Source organism: Equus przewalskii, chromosome 12 (genome assembly GCF_037783145.1).
Source record: "Equus przewalskii isolate Varuska chromosome 12, EquPr2, whole genome shotgun sequence".
Classification (NCBI taxonomy): domain Eukaryota; kingdom Metazoa; phylum Chordata; class Mammalia; order Perissodactyla; family Equidae; genus Equus; species Equus przewalskii.
Genome location: NC_091842.1, coordinates 1,621,652 through 1,638,147, shown reverse-complemented (window position 1 = coordinate 1,638,147; position 16,496 = coordinate 1,621,652). Strand labels below are relative to the sequence as shown.

At 57.2% G+C, this 16,496-nt stretch overlaps 1 protein-coding gene across 17 annotated transcripts in view; it reads left to right on the top strand.

Annotated features, from left to right (window-relative positions):
* MAD1L1 (mitotic arrest deficient 1 like 1) overlaps positions 1-16,496 on the top strand; it is a 415,963-nt gene that overhangs the window by 170,717 nt on the left and 228,750 nt on the right. For 7 of the 17 annotated variants that reach the window (XM_070567314.1, XM_070567312.1, XM_070567322.1 and 4 more), the window contains one exon: positions 16,355-16,465. The exons of the other annotated variants lie outside the window; for them this stretch is intronic. In XM_070567314.1, the coding sequence (XP_070423415.1) occupies positions 16,355-16,465 (111 nt within the window). The remainder of the gene's footprint in view (positions 1-16,354; positions 16,466-16,496) is intronic. 17 annotated transcript variants of the gene reach the window in all.

Here is a 16,496-nt window from a genome sequence, read left to right as displayed (position 1 = left end):
GAGGAGTTCAGAGCTCCTCCTGCCTTGTGTCCAGAAGAGGTGGTCCCAGAAGAAGGCTGTTCCCCACCTGGTCTGCTCACGATCCATAGGCACCTGGTGAGCCAAGCCTGGGAGCCCTCCCTGGGCCAGCGGAGCAGGTGTTGGCTCAGGGGTCCCGGAGTGTCTTCTCGCTCCACTCTGCTGGGACTTCCTCCTCCCTCCACTCTGCCGGGACCTCCTCCCACCTGGCGTTGGCCTTGTGCCCGCGACGCTCCACTGAAGGCTCCCGGTCCTTTTCTGATGGAGGGGCTTGGGTTGGGTATTGGTATTCATATGATTTATTTTGAGTTAAATGTAGGTCTTTATATTCCTCGTATTTACTTGGCAGCTTTAAAAAATCACCTAATTACGTGGGAACTGTAAGGGTGGGGCACTCCATGTTGTTCTTCGGTGCTCACTCGTCCAGCTGCTTGCCCAGCGTCTCTGGGGTCAGCATCTCAGCAGCAGGGAGGTCCAGCCTCGCACCAGCAAGGCACGTCCCTGTGGTTCTCTGTGAACCCCAGCACCTTCCGGAAGCTGCCAGCACGTGGGAGGTGTTCTGGACCCCATTTTTCACCCATGATACGAGGATAGACTGTTAGCTCTGAGATGCCTCCACTCCTTCCTGATTTCAGGTAACTCAACCCTGCAGGGATGGTGATGTGGAGAGGGCAGAAGGAGTAGGGAGACCTCAGGTTACTCTGGGCTAAAGTGGCCCCCCCGTCCTTGAGTGCTGTCCTGGACGGGGTGATGGGCTTCTGGAAGGAATGTAGGCAGGTAATAGGTGCTGCGTCCTAATGGCTTTGTGTCCCTGGTGAGGGCAGAGGCCAGTTGTGGGGGATGGGTGGTCCACTGTGGGTGTGGGAGAGGTGGGGTGGTGGTCCTTGTGGGAGGGGGCAGGTGGGTGGTGGTCCTCATGGCAGGGGGCAGAGTGGGTGGTGACCTCCTTTCTTCGGTCACATTGGTGTTTGGAGTGCTGGCTCACAGAGCATGTTCACGTTGTTTCAGGGGGGCCTGTGCAGTGTTTTCTGGTGACTGCCCAGTTTGCATCCCTGGCGGGTGTGTGAGTTCTTGCCCCTGGCTTTGCACTGGACTTGTGGCTCTGGCTGGGAGCATTTGCTGCTTAGTGAGGTACTTGCTGCTGTGTCTGCATAGCGTTTTGATATCTGGTAGTGAAATCCTCCAAATTTGTTATTATTCTTTAAGATTCTTTGGCTAATTTTGGTTCTTTGCATGTCCTTATACATTTTGAAATCGGTTTGTCAACATACACAAAAAACTGCTGGAATAGTATTAAGATTGCGGTGAATTTATAAATCAATTTGGGGAGAAAGGACATTATAACGTTGTTTTATCTTCTAAACCAGAATGTTACATCACTTCTTCCATTTGTTTAGATCCTGTTTATTTTCTCTGAGTAATATTTTGTAGTTTTTAGGGTAGAAGTCTTACATCTTATTTTCTAAGTGTTTTCTGTTTTTGATGCAGTTTAATAGTATCTTTTTAGGTTTCTGTCTTCTGTGTGCTTGTTACTGGAATATGGAGCTAGTTCAGTTTTGTCTGCTGACTCTGGACCCAGGAGCCTGGCTGAATTCACTTACTGTCATGGTGGCTTCGACACAGACCCGCCTGGAGCTGCGCGTCCCGCCCGGTCCTGCTTCTCTGCCAGCCCTTGGGCCTTGCCGCTCGTCCTCCCCGTCGTCTTGTGGGAGCCCTGCTGGACGGTGGGAGAGGGGATGCCAGTGGGCGTCCTTGTCTGGTCAGATTTTTGGGAAGCTTCAGTGATCGACTGCGAGGTCTGATGTGAGCTGTTTGTTTTCTGTAGATACTCTTTATTGGATTAATGGAATCCCCTTCTATTTGTTGTTTTCTAAGAGGTTTTATCATAAATGCCTACCCCATACATTTTGATGTGGGTTATTTTTATTATTGCCGTCAAAATATTTTCTCATATTCTGTCTGGATTTGTAAAGGCTGACCTTCAAGCAAGGTTTACATGTTCAAAGCACATAATGTAGGCGGATGGGAATGCTGAAAAGGAATCGAAAGAAAGAACCCAAACTTACTCGTCCACTTGCTCCTTTATTTTTTTGTCCCACTGATTCTTACAGAACGTATCCTGGGAGCCAAGCACTGTTCTGGGCTGGGTTGAAAGAACAGGAAGCCGAACAGGCAGCCTCTGAAGTAGGGGTCTCCTGCTAGGTGGGAGAGGATGAACAAATGAATGTGGAGGGCCGTGAGGCGTTCGTGCTGTGAAGGAAAGTCACAGGGGAGCGTGTTGGGGGAGGGGACGTTAGGCCTTCAGCGGGTGTCTTGGCAGAGCCCGGGAGAAGGAGGGGACCAGCACTCAGGAAGGGAAGGACACACGTAGATCTCTCACGCTGGGGCCTGTGGGTGGGGTTTATTTTCTGGTTTTTGAAAAATACCTGCAGATCCACAGGAAGTTGTGAAGATGGTAGAGAGGTCCCATGTACCTTTCACCCAGCTTCCACTGTGGTAACATCCTGGGAAATCATAGTGCAGTATCAAAACCAGGCCTTTGACGTTGGGACAGTGTGCGTGTGCTTTTGTGTCACATTATCCTGTGCGTAGATTCGTGGAAGCATCACTCAGTCAAGACACAGAGCTGGTCCACCACACTGGAGACTTCCTGCGGGCGCCCCCTGAAGCCACACTGGCCTCCTTGTCCCCTAATCTGTTTTCCATCCCTGATAATTTTGGCAGTTCAAGAATATTATGTAAATGCAGTCACATAGTATGTGACCTTTGAAAGAATGTTTTTTTTACTTTATCCCTTTTAGAGCAGTTTTAGGTTACGAAAGATTGAGCAGAAAGCACAGAGTTCCCACACACCTCCTTCCCCAACCCGCAGCTCCCCTCTTGTTACCATCTCGCGTTAGTGTGGTACGTTTGTTACAATTGATGAATCATTAATGCAACGGTATTATTAAAGTCCATCGTTCACATCAGGCCTCACTCTGTGTGTGGTACATTCTGTAGGTGTTGGCTGTAATGCGTGATGTTGTGTGCCCACGCATCCCTCCGTCCTTCCCGCCCCAGGCCTGACGACCGCTGGCCTCTGGCTGTCTCCATGGTCACGCCTTGTCCAGAGTGCCGTGTGGTTAGGGTCGTGCAGCAGCAGCCTTTTCAGACTGGCTTCTTCCACTTAGCAGTGTGTCTTGAAGGTCCCTCCGGGTCTTTTCACGGCTTGATCGCTCATCCGTGTTGAGCGCTGCGTCATGTTGCGTTGTCTGGATGGACCACAGTTTGTCCGTTCTCCTGCTGAAGGACATCTTGCTTGCTTCCAGTCCTGGCAGTTTTGAACAAAGCTGCCGTACACGTCATTGTGCAGGTTGTTCTGTGGAGGTGTGTTTTCACCTGAATGTCTAAGTCGCACAGGAAGAGTATGTTTACCTTCGAACTCTCCCGACGCCAGCACAGCCTGTGGTAATCTGTGCCCTCTGCTCGTGAAGCTCTTCGCACACCGTGTTTCCTTTCCTTCCCATAGAAGCTCTTTGAGATGGGGGTATTTCTGTTTTCCCCATGAGACGCAGAGACACAGAGCAGGGGAGAAGTGATGTGGAAGTTGGAACCGAGATAACGGGGGTTCTAGTTTCCACTCTGGCCTCCTGCTAGTTCCCCCCACCCCCCGCCCCCCATCAGGCCTCCCTCATAGCAACATCTCATCTCCAGCTGCCAGCATCTTAAATGTCTCTGCTTTTTGTTTTCATTATACCTCTGAGCATAATTGGGTGACTTATGGAACATCTGGGAGCCTGGATGTCGTGTTCCAAGGGAGCTGTCTGCTTTTCCTGGGTGACAGGAGTGTTAAGTGAGGTGGCACCCACTGCAGGGACTAGGGCCATGCAGCAGAGGAGCCCCGTGCAGGGAGCAGTTATGTGGAGGAGGAGCCCTGTGCAGGGAGCAGCTCCACTCGGAGGAGGAGCCCCTTGCAGGGAGCAGTTCTGTGGAGGAGAAGCCCCGTGCGAGGAGCTTCTCTGTGCTGTGAGTAGATTCTGCATAAGCATCACCCCTGCTCGCTAGGTATTGCCTGGGGTCGGCCTGCAGTGTGATCAATTCCTCTTGGTAGCAGCTGTTGTGTTGCCCCTGTGCCCACCCGGGTGTAAACCTGCACCTGGCAGCATGCTCCTCCCTCCTGGGGCCTGAGCACAGGCATGTTGCTGACAGCTCCAACATCGAGGCCTCTCACCTTAGAGAAAAGCAGATTATGTCCTTTTCTCTTGCAAGAGAGCATAAACGCCCCTAGCTGCTTTTGATCACCCATCTTCATCCTCTTTCCACATCCTTCTTTAGACTCTGTGAGTTTCCTAATCTTATTAAAAGGATTTCTCTTGTACGCCTTCTTTTTTAATGCTGACACTTCTTGGTCTTAGGTGGCACAGAAGGAAATACTTGACATACTCAGTACGTAGTCTGCCTTCTGAAGAACGGCAGTCCTTTGAGGGTGTCTGACTTGTGCTCCCTCCAGAGCCCTTTCTCACGCACCCTCCCTCTGCCAGCACCGAGGCGTGGAGGATGGCCCCATGGCCCCAGCTCCAGCTCAGCACACTGAGGCCAGAGGGCAGCCTGGAGACTGGCCCAGGCCACACAGCTGTAGCATCGGGGGGCGCGGGGGCAGATGCTGGATTGCTGTCTTTGATTGCTTATCATGCTGGGCCCCAGCCCCCGCGCGTGGTTTTTTCTGCGCTTTGCTGCTTGCTCCGTGTGTAGACAGTGAGAGGACGCTTCAGTTGGAAGCCGTCCTGTTTTGGGTCCTTGGAGGTGGGCAGGGTGCACCTGGTCCGTGCAGGGACTTGGTACCTTTCAGTGCAGGTCAGTCTACCTGTCCATGGGAGTCCCAGTTGTCCTTGTTGGACTGAAGCAGCTGCTGAAGTCGCAGCCCCGTTTCTGAGAGGGGGGGTTACTAAGCCGCAGCGCTGTCAGCGTTATGCTCTGTCTGGGACCCTCATTGTCAGGGTTTGTCGTGCAGACAAATGCCCTTTGTGATGTCCTGGGCCCAGTGACGTGGCGCCTGGTCTTGAAGGGCCTTGCCAAGGTGTGTGGAGCTGAATTTGACCAAAGCCGTCCGTCCCTCCAACATGAGATGGGCTGAGGAGCCATGGGTGTTTGAGGGAAGTGGCTTCTGCAGCCTGGGCTGAGGCTGCGCGAAGGGCCATGGTGATTTCTTCGTAAGCCAAGACGCGTGTAATAAGATGGGAGCTGATGGTTGAGACACACGACGTGGGCAGGCAGTGTGCTCAGTGTGCACGTCGTCATCTTTACCTTCTGCATGTTAGAAACGGGAACACTGCAGCCCAAGAGGCTACGTAACGTTCAGAAGGGCTGGATCCAGGCCTCCGATCCTGGCCTGACTCGACACTTCCCCTCCGGAGGGGCCGGAGCAGCTCTTCAGGGCATGGGTCATAAAGCGTGAACGAAGCACGTGGAATTCCATGGGTCATAAAGTGCGGACGAAGCACACGGGATCCCATGAAGATGCAGAGTTTGGGTCCGTGGTTCCCGGCATGGATGACCTCCTGCCTGTCTGACCAGTTCCCGGGTGCTGTCCTTGCTACCCATCTTTGACAGTGTCGAGTGGCAGAGTCCAGTCCATTTCAGAGACGGGAGCAGGGACCTGTGATTGACCAGTCACATGGTTATGCCATAGCTGAGACACAGGACACTGGAAGTGTGTTCTTATGCTCGTGGTGCCTGGTCCAGACGGCTGGTCCGCGTGTTGTTGCTTAAGTCTGTGAGGCGATCTGCAGGCCTGGGCCTTCCTGCTTGTCCACGTCCAGCCCTGGTCCCTGCTCAACCCCTGCCTTCCTGGGATGGCTCAGCTCCCCTCCACCCCCAGAGGATCACGCATTCTGGGGCTTCACTCGTGTCTGTAGATACTCGTCGAGAGCTCCCGTGGTGCAGGCCTGCCGTTCCTGTGCCTCTGCCTGCTGTCCTATCAGTCAGTGTCTCCTCAAGGGCAGGGTCCCTTCGCCATCCTTGTTCCACCTCTGTGACCGACCGCCACGCCCAGGTAACGGGTATGGCAGGAGCTGGCTTCTGCCCTCCTCCCTGGGTTTTGAATGCGACTCTGCTACTTGACAGCATCTGTGCAGTGGACCTGGCGTTGGGATCTTGGAGCCTGGCCCTCTGTGCCCCCCTGTCCTGGCCATGCAGGATCCACACTCTCCCGCCACGGGGGGCACCAGGGCGATGGCGTTCGTGTTCTTGGAACTTGAGTTCAGAGTCAGAGCCTGCTTGTTCTTAAGTGCCTCCCTCCACTTCTGCCTGATGCTTGAGAGAAGCCTAGAGGAGGGGCAGCGAGACGCCAGCCCGTGCTTTCTGACCGGCCCTCCTCCCCCTGCAGAGCAGCAGCATCCTCTCGGCTTTAAAGTGCACTTTTCAGATGTTGATATATTGTCCTTTCAGGTTACCTTTCTAGGCTGACCTTTCTATTATATCCACTTAAGTAAAAATCTCACTTGTTTTGTTATGGGAAAATGCCATTTGCAAAGTTATTAGAAAGCCAATCTTGTCACCAGTATTATTGCATTATCCCACCGTGGGTGCAGCTGGAACTGAGTTGTGGCAGAAAAAAATTCCAGAGAGAAAAGCAATTTTAGGAAATATAATGAAATCAAAACAAAAATGCCTTTTATCCCTCTCCAGTTTGAGATGTTTATTAAGATAGGGTGTGTGGGGCATGGAGAGAGGTGCTCGGGCCACCGCCAGCTGAGCCAGGACGGGATGCACGGGTCGGGAGGGGCAGGAGGTGAGGGCGGCCTGCCTCCTTGTTGTCCCTCCAGGAGCAGAGCCGCCAGGCCCTCCGGTCTCTGGCCGCTCTCTGGGCTCCTGCTGCTCTGGCCCTTGGTTTGCCTTCTCCTGGGTTCAGGTAATCTGTCTTTATTCTTGTGGACGTTTTACACTCTTGGAAGAGACTGCAGCCCCTGGCACCCACCCTGTCCGTGCCAGGGCTTTCTGGGCTCCAGAAGCCTCATGGATGTGCTGGGGGTAGGGGGTGTTGTGTGGACCTGGCGGTGCCCTCACAGAGGACGGAGTTTGGGGGAGGCAGGGGCGGGAGGCGCCCGCAGTTGCAGGGCGCCCTGGCCGGTGGGCACGTGTGGCTGCTCCGCGGTGGTCCTAGTGGTGTGTGTGTGATCGGAAACCCGGTGCCGGCCACCCCATAAACGCTTCCTAGATGACATCGCTGAGATCGTGTCCCCTCTAGGTCTTGAGTTAGAGACGGCAGCTCCAGTGAAGGGCCCTCTGAGGTGCTGTTTGAACTGGACCTGTTTTTCTTTGTTAGGAGAGGTGACCCGTGTCCCCACTCCATAATAGCAAATGAAACCTGAGAGCTTAAAAAGCACGTCGCTGGTAATGCCTAGCTTCGGTCACAGGAGCTGACTAACTTAGGCCCGTTGCACAAGACACCGGCCCCTGGCTTATTTGTGCTATTGGGGCTAGAAAACATTCCCTCAGCCCTCTAGAGTCCCCTGGGCCTGCTCCCTGCCTTCCTGGCACAGCACTAGAATCTGCTCCTCCTGCCCGACTGGAAAGTGCTGTGCTTGGTAGGGGTGGGGGCACAGGGAAGGGCCTCCATGCCCCCGGCCTTTGCATATGCCTGTCTGCTGTCCTGGTTCCTTCTGGTGCACTTGTCATGTTTTCTCATCTCTCCTGATGGGCGTGGACCCTTTCTTGTTCACCAGCACTTAGCACATAGTAGGCACTTGGTGAGTAGTAGGTGCTTGGGAGATGTCTGTTGATGTTCATTTCACCTGAGGAAACGAGGCCCACAGAGGGTAGCTCAGTGGGTGAGGAGCCGCATTGCTGCCGCTCTGTTCTACCCCGACCCTGGGCTGCCTCCCTCCCTGCCTCCCTCCCTGCCTCCCTCCCTCTCTCCCGGCTCCCCCCGTGGGCTGCCTGCCATTGAGTGGGTGGGTGGGGACATCAGAAGTGCTTGCGGCAAGAAAGCTGATACAGATGTGTCTATTTTTGATGCCGTGACTTAAAATTAGCAACTTGGAAAATAGTGTTAATTGCCTTTTCCCCCAACAATGAAAGTGAAAAAAATTGCAGCTCTCAGCGGCAGAGGCTGGCGGGAAGGTGTGGTGGTGGGAGCAGGTGCTCGGGTGGGGCTGGGCTCTGCCCTGGGGTGGGAGGGGTTGGAGACGCCCCCTCTTCCTCCTTCAGGTCTTCAGAGCTGGGGGTGCTCGCTGTGGGGCTCTCGGTGCCTCGAGCAGATCCTGATTTTCTTTGCCCCTCAGATGCCCGCTGAGCTTGTTTCCAGAAGGCCCACACCTCATCCTCTGGGGACCAGCATGCGGGCCGTGCCTCCCTCCCGTCCTGTCACCTCCCTACACAGGATAGGCCCGGGTGCTGTCACCGCCCCACGCAGGATAGACCGGGGTGCTGTCACCTCCCCACGCAGGATAGGCCCGGGTGCTGTCACCGCCCCACGCAGGATAGACCGGGGTGCTGTCACCTCCCCACGCAGGATAGACCGGGGTGCTGTCACCTCCCCACACAGGATAGGCCCAGGTGCTGTCACCTCCCCACGCAGGATAGGCCCGAGTGCTGTCACCTCCCTACACAGGATAGGCCGGGTGCTGTCACCTCCCCACGCAGGATAGGCCCGGGTGCTGTCACCTCCCCACGCAGGATAGGCCCGGGTGCTGTCACCTCCCCACGCAGGATAGACCGGGGTGCTGTCACCTCCCCACACAGGATAGGCCCAGGTGCTGTCACCTCCCCACGCAGGATAGGCCCGGGTGCTGTCACCTCCCTACACAGGATAGGCCTGGGTGCTGTCACCTCCCTCACAGGTTAGACTGGGGTGCTGTCACCTCCCCCACAGTATAAACTCAGGCACCATCACCTTGTCCCCGCCGGATGAACCCTAGGTGCATGGCCCTTGGCCACCTTGGCTCTCCCCCGTGTTTCCTCCAGCCTGGCCTGGTTGCGTGCCCTTTGTACCCGGTTTGCCTTGTCCTCGCCAATATGTGCACATCCATTTTAAAAGCACATATGTGACCCATGGTCAGTGATGAATATCAAATAATTAAATGTTGAGTACATTTTTAAAAAATTTTTCTAAAAGGGAAAATTATTTCTAAAAATGAGTACAAGTGTGATTTCCACTGTTTCCTGTGCCCCCCTGAATTATTCTGCACACCCGTGGGTCACGCCTGGGGGTGCTCCCGACAGACTGGGTGGAGGGGCTGGGCCTCAGCTGTCACACAGGCCAGTGGCCACCCGTCTGCACTGCTCACGGGAGGGGAAGCTGACAGCTGAGCCCCAGGGCGTACTCTTGACGTCCCCTGGTGTCTGTCCTGTCCCTGTTCATCTTGCTGTGGCTCTTCCTTCTCTGGGGTTGGCCCTGGGGCAGCGTGGTCACAGCCCTGGTTCACATGTGGCACACGGAGGCTTGGTGCCACTTGGTGTGCTCTTGCCCTTGGCTTCGCTCCTTAGTGTCTCTACGCCAGCATGTTAAACTTGGGTTCCATGGGGTGCTGGTCCTCGAGAGCCTCCTAAGCGAGGGTCTCGGTAGTGGAATCTTTCTGTGAGCCCTGTGTAGTGTCGCTTGCCGCGTTGTCACGCCAGTCAGCTTGCTCCTAGCTCTGAGAACTCCTATGGGATGGGGGATCCTGTGGGACAGGGCCGGGGCACCGGTGAGGGGAGTGTGCAGATCCTGGGTGCATCCTGTCTTCATTTATACTTTCGGTATTTTGTTTATGGGCTTTTTTGCAGTAATTTTGAGTTTCTAAAACACTGCATTAAAGTATCGTCTGTCTGTCTCGTTTGCTGACATGTTTGGTGCTTCCTTAAATTTATCCCGAGGTGAATGCCTCCGTCTCCCCACCCGCATCCACCTGAGGCCTGTCGCTCCAGGCCCGCAGCCCCAGGCCCCCGAGGTCTGCTTTGCGGTGGGGAAGCCTGAATGTCTCGCTCGAGAAGGGGCTGCAGGCTCCCAACCCAGGGCTCGGACTTCACTCAGGAGAGACGGAGGCCCGGGAGGGGCAGACCTGGCGGGGCGCATGGGAGGGGCCTCCAGTGCGGGGCCCAGGTGGCCTTCGCCGCCTGCAGGTGGACGCGAGGGCCCTCGAGTGGCCCTGAGTGTGGAGGGCGTCTGGCAGCCTGGGAGGCCCGGGCTCTGTTAGCCGGGAGTGTCCTTGTTTACTCTGTAAAACCCCCTCTCTTCTTTGTAGAGACCTGTTCTCTTTTTAACTCAATTTCGAAGAAATCCACATCTTTGAATAACCTTCATCCTGAAAGCAAAGGAAGTTGGCTGCAGGTGCAAATTGATGGTCAGGCTGAAAGACATGGTTCCCTGCCAGGCACCCTCTGGAGTGCTACTGCTAAAAATAGCCTCAGCATCTTGCTGCTGTGGTTTGGATCGTCTCCAGGCCACTCCTGGGGATTATTTCAGAGATTTTCGAGAGGCTGCTGGGCTCCTCTGGCCATCCCTGGCTCAGGCATGTCTGCCCGTGGCCCGCGGTGGCCTGGCCGGGACGCCTGCTGAGGGCTGCATCAGCATTTTGGAATCATTGGGCAGCTCTGCTTTCAGTGGCCTCTGCCCACACTGAGTCATCCTCGGTTTCCCTGCCCAAAGGAGGAGCCCTGGAGGGAAGGAGTCCTGTGTCCTCGGTCTGGGGGAGGGCCCCCGTGTCCTCGGTCTGGGGGAGGGCCCCCCGTGTCCTCTGGCTGGGGGAGGGCCCCCCATGTCCTCCATCTGGGGGAGGGCCCCCCATGTCCTCCGTCTGGGGGAGGGTCCCCGTGTCCTCGGTCTAGGGGAGGGTCCCTCTGTCCTCGGTCTAGGGGAGGGCCCCCCATGTCCTCCGTCAGGGGGAGGGCCCCCCGTGTCCTCGGTCTGGGGGAGGGTCCCCCATGTCCTCCGTCTGGGGGAGGGCCCCCCGTGTCCTCGGTCTGGGGGAGGGCCCCCCGTGTCCTCCGTCTGGGGGAGGGCCCCCCGTGTCCTCTGGCTGGGGGAGGGCCCCCCGTGTCCTCCATCTGGGGGAGGGCCCCCCATGTCCTCCGTCTGGGGGAGGGCCCCCCATGTCCTCCGTCTGGGGGAGGGTCCCCGTGTCCTCGGTCTGGGGGAGGGTCCCTCTGTCCTCGGTCTGGGGGAGGGTCCCCCGTGTCCTCCGTCTGGGGGAGGGTCCCCGTGTCCTCCGTCTGGGGGAGGGTCCCCGTGTCCTCGGTCTGGGGGAGGGTCCCCCGTGTCCTCTGTCTGGGGGAGGGTCCCCCGTGTCCTCGGTCTGGGGGAGGGTCCCCCGTGTCGTCCGTCTGGGCGAGGGTCCCTCTGTCCTCGGTCTGGGGGAGGGTCCCTCTGTCCTCGGTCTGGGGCAGGGTCCCCCATGTCGTCCGTCTGGGGGAGGGTCCCTCTGTCCTCGGTCTGGGGGAGGGTCCCTCTGTCCTCGGTCTGGGGGAGGGTCCCCCGTGTCCTCGGTCTGGGGGAGGGTCCCCCATGTCGTCCGTCTGGGGGAGGGTCCCCCATGTCTTCCGTCTGGGGGAGGGTCCCCCGTGTCCTCGGTCTGGGGGAGGGTCCCTGTGTCCTCCGTCTGGGGGAGGGTCCCTGTGTCCTTGGTCTGGGTGAGGGTCCCTGTGTCCTTGGTCTGGGGGAGGGTCCCTGTGTCCTCCGTCTGGGGGAGGGTCCCCCATGTCCTCGGTCTGGGGGAGGGTCCCTGTGTCCTTGGTCTGGGGGAGGGTCCCTGTGTCCTTGGTCTAGGGGAGGGTCCCCCATGTTCTCCGTCTGGGGGAGGGTCCCCGTGTCCTTGGTCTGGGGCAGGGTCCCCCATGTCCTCCGTCTGGGGGAGGGTCCCTGTGTCCTTGGTCTGGGGGAGGGTCCCCGTGTCCTTGGTCTGGGGCAGGGTCCCCCATGTCCTCCATCTGGGGGAGGGTCCCCGTGCTGATGATCTGTGGGAAGACCCCCGTATCTTCCGTATGGGGGCTGGCCCCAGGGCGGGAAGCCATGGAAGTGCCCTGGGGTGCCTCCAGGTGTTCCGCTGGGGAGCAGGGAGCTTGGAGTGCTGTTCCAGGACACCAGCAGGTATGGCAGCCTTCGGTCTTTGCGGCCCTGTTGGAGTGGCCACTTGTTTCCAGTGAGGAGGCTCATGCCTGCGAGGTCAAGCCACTCGCTGGGACCCCAACCAAAGCCAAGACAACAGGGCCCCCGTGGGCCTTCTCCTCAGACCACCCTCAGCCCTGCTGCTCCTTTTCTTCTCCTGGTGTGGGAACTCCCTGCCTCCAGGGCCCGAAGGCGGCCTCTCAGCTTCCCTGGGTTCACTTCCAACGTGGGGCTGGTTCCTGCTCCCCCAGCTCCCCGAGAGCAGCAAGGCCCAAGGCGGCATTTGCATGCTGGGGGCTCCCTGAGGCCCCATGTAACCTGCAGGGGCTGACGTGTCCTCCAAGGGGTGGCGATGTCGCCAACCACCCATGCTGGGGAGAGCCCGCGCCCCCTGTCTGGCCAGGAGTGTGGAGCCGCCGTTCTCCTTCCACAGGCGGCATGTGGCCGACGAGGCCATCTTCTCTCCTCTTCCTCTCTGGAAACTTGTTTTTCCGTTTCATTTCCCAAGGGACGTAGAGGCTTTCTGGACCTGCGAGCACCTCTGGGCCTTCTGCTGCCCTGGGTGGGCTGGCACCCCAAGGTTGGCGTGGGCCTCCCTGTGCGGGAGGGGAGTCAGCGCCTGGCTGGGAGTGGCAGGGAGGTGGCCTGCTTGGGGCCGGCCCTTCCCGTGTCTCTGTCCTGGGGAGGAAGAGCCTGGCCTGAGGCTCCGCACACCCGTCCTGGGCCAGTTCCTGTGCCTCTGCTGTCGTGACTCCTGCCCCCTCGACCTGCGCCCCCTCTCCTGGACAGGGAAGTGAGCGTGCCCCACGCTATCCACCTGGCAGAGCTGACCCAGAGACTCGTTAGAGGAGCAAGTAGTTTGGAAGTCTTAATTGTAAACTAACATTCACACAAATGTGATAGTTTAACAAACGTTTACCGTCACTTCTGCTATAATGTGACATGTGTGTTCCTAAAAATTATGCTGCTATGCACACTCAGAAACTTCATCAATGACACATAAAAAATAAGATAGGAACCTAATAAAAACGGGAGCACATTTTACTCGTGTTCACTGGTTAAGAAACGTACAAATACTGCAATGGATCCGGCGCTCTCCTGCGGGAAGACTGGAGTTGCGTGTGGACGTGGGGAGGGCTGTGGGGGGGGTCGCAGCTTGCAGGTCCTGGGGGAGAGGAAGGAGGGCTGCCTGAGGGAAGGGGTGACAGTGGGTGTGCCTGGCCGCCGCCCCCACCGCGCACTGCACCCGCGGACGTGGTGGGTGTTGGAGATGTGCATGTCCTGTGCGTTCCTGCACGGCCCGTTCAGCTGAGCGCAGCTTTCCGTGCTGAGTGCGGTCACCAGCTGACTGGGGGCGATTCTGTGGTCACTGAGCATCCCCCGGGCCAGCCCCTCACCATTTATGAACAGTGTCAGAGCAAGTCCGCTCTTCCAAAAGGAGAGCTGCAGCAGAGCTGGCTGGCCAGCGACTCAGCACTTAGTCTGTGCTGGGTCTTATGCGGCGTGCTTGATGTTTATTGTTAATGAAATTTATTTTCTGGTAAATGCGTGTCAAATACCTGGAGTAGGGCCTGAAGCCAGGAGGCCTTCAGTGGATAGTAGTGACTGCTGACATCCATCAAATTACCTTGTTTTCATTAGCATGTTTTAATCCATTTAACAGCCATTTTGACAATGGGCAGGGAGGCAGAGTCTGTAGCTGCGCCCAGGAGGACAGGTGGAACCACTGCCCGTGTCCGGCTGGGCCTCTCCGACTCCGACCTGAGCTCCTGTCCCGTCCATCCCGGTCACTGCCCCCCGTGTCAGGGAGAGGGGCATCTGAGAGTGCGTGCGCGTGTGAGGGCGTGTGTGTGTGCATGCGTGTTTGCACACACGAGTGTACATGTTAGCGTGCATGTGTATGTGTGCATGCATGTGTATATGTGAGTTGTGTGTGTGTGCATGTATGCGTGTGCATGTGTGCTTGTATGAGTGTGTGTGTGAGAGTGTGTTTCCAATCTGGAACCCCAGGTATAGAGTGTGACTGCTTCCCCCTGAGACCCTCAGGGGACATTAGGCCCAGTAGACAGGCCTGGCCCCGCCACTGTAGTAGTTACGAAACAGCAATAAACTGGGATGTGTGTTCACAGACCCGGAGTGTGCTCAGGCTGAAGGGGATTAAATAACGTCCCTCATCCGGGGGAAGACAGTCAAGTGCAGGGAGTGCGCTTTGGAGTCATATTTTCTTGGTTAACTTCACCCATAAAGATCCAGACTGCCCCAGTAAAATGCCAGGGAGGAGGGCAGGAAGTTCCTGCAGGCCAGAGCAGCCCCCAGCGCCGTCTCGGGGTCGGGCGGCGGTGCTCCGCTTCCCTGTGGGTTTGCAGCATCGTTCAAGGTGATGCTGTCCGTGCTCACTGTATGCTGTGGCCGTGGGCCCCTTTCCAGAATTCTGGGTACCTGTTTTTGCCATAGTTCGTCTCTGGCTTTGCACTGTGTCTGCAGAATGGGGGACAACGTAGAAATAGCGTTTGCCTGCAGAACCTGGGGGCCTGGGAAGAAAGCAGGTGAGTGCAGGCTGTCTGCCCAGGAGGGCAGGGCGCAGTAAAAAAAAAGCGTGGCAGGTACCCTGGGGGTCTGCGGTGGAAGGCAGACCCTCTCGCTGACAGCCCACTCCTTTCCTGAGTCTCCGAGTCTCATCTTCTCCATCTGTAAAATGGATGCATGAGGGTCGTGTCAGGTAGCTCCTGTGGCCACGTGTCACTCCCAGCATGTGCCTGGCTTCCCAGGTGATTCAGGTGGCACTGGGCCAGTACCGCCCTGTCGTCTCTGTGCTTGTGGGGTTTGTGAGGGAGTGACAGTGGCTTCCCCAGGGGCCCCTGTCTTCTTTGGCCCAGGATTGAATGTGGGCTTTTGGGTGCTCAGCGGTGCCTGCCCCTTGTCTACCCAAGGCGTTATGACCTTCCTTTTTATGAAGTCAGAGTTTAGTGTGAGGCAGGGCGTAAAGCAGGGGTTTGGTGTCGTTTGTGCTGTGCCAACTGTCCCATAAGGGGACATCAGCTCTGCACCCTCTTCTAGGGGTAGGGGTTTGGCCTGCTTTTGGGACCCTTGGGAGAATGGTGTGCGCTCAACGGCTCTTGTGTCCCTCGTGTTCCCCAGAGCTGAGGGCATGGGGCCCTGGGACAGGCCCTCGCCTGAGGAGCTCCTGGGGCCGTCTGGATGTCTCCCTGGAACCAGCCTCGAAGTGGCGTCTGCCTAAGGAAAGAGCCCTCTAGGTGACGAAGTGGCTCCCACTTTGCTCTCGCCTCTCCTTCCTTTGAAAGATTCTGTTAGACTCTTCACTTGCTCTGGGGCCTGCAACTCCCGCTAAGCGGCGGTCTCTTTTTCTGGGGCTTCCTTGGGGCTCTCTAATAAGCTTTTATAAAGGCTTTATCCACAGCTTTATGAATGGCTCTAAATAAATTAGACCCACTGGTTAGCCTGCGCTCGTGATTTTTTCTTAACCTCCGGTTAAGAAATATTGCTAGTTACAGAAGCATGATTTATTCCTGTCTAAGCCAGCCTCGTTTACCACGTGTAGCCCCGAGAGGAATGGTGCTGTGTAAACGCAAAGCCCTGGGCAGATAATGAGAAGCATGTAGCGGGAGGATGCCGTGGCAGGGGCTGTGCATCTGTCTTCTCTGGGCTTTCCCTCTTGTGTGAAGCCACAGTGGCTGGAGAGCAGTCTGTCCGCATCGTGCGTCGGGAGCTCGGAGGTCTGCTAAGGCTGCCTGCAGCCGTGGCTTGTTGGCCTGCCGAGGAGCAAACAGTGGTGCCCTGGACAGGCCTGGCCTTCACAGAAGCCACATCTGCTCGATGGGGCTGAGCTCCATGCTGGCGAGCAGTGCAGACTGCAAGGGCTAGGGGGTTGGCGACCTTCCGGAGATCCCTGGCTCCTGATCACCCCGCCCTGGGAGACGTTGGTGCAGCAAGGTGCAGTCAGGGCGGCCTGGGTTCAAGTTCTGACTACCAGCCGTGCGGCTTGGGGCACATGACATCCCCACTCAGAGCTTCTGCTTCCTCCGTGAGATCCGGGGAGAACCGGGAATAGGCCCAGCGTGGCGCCTGCCTGTCACGTTCATGCCCACACCCGCCTTCCCCCTGCCTGTCCTCATCGGGATCCCGTACGGGGCTGCAGAAATAACGTATGAGCCCTTCACACAGGAGAGAAATGTCTGCAGGCCCCTTTCCTGGTGTGCCCCATTTCACTGCAGCACACGACTTCCTTTCCCACATCACCTCCCCTCATCCTGACAGAAGCCAGTGCGGTCGAGCAGAAGAAGTAGGTGCCACTTACACCGCCGGCGGGGAGCACAGGAAGGAGAGGCACCAGCTGGAGCAGAGGGAGCAGCGGGCCCACGATGCCGGGTGAGCTGGTGCTGTGCCTCTGCCCCAACCT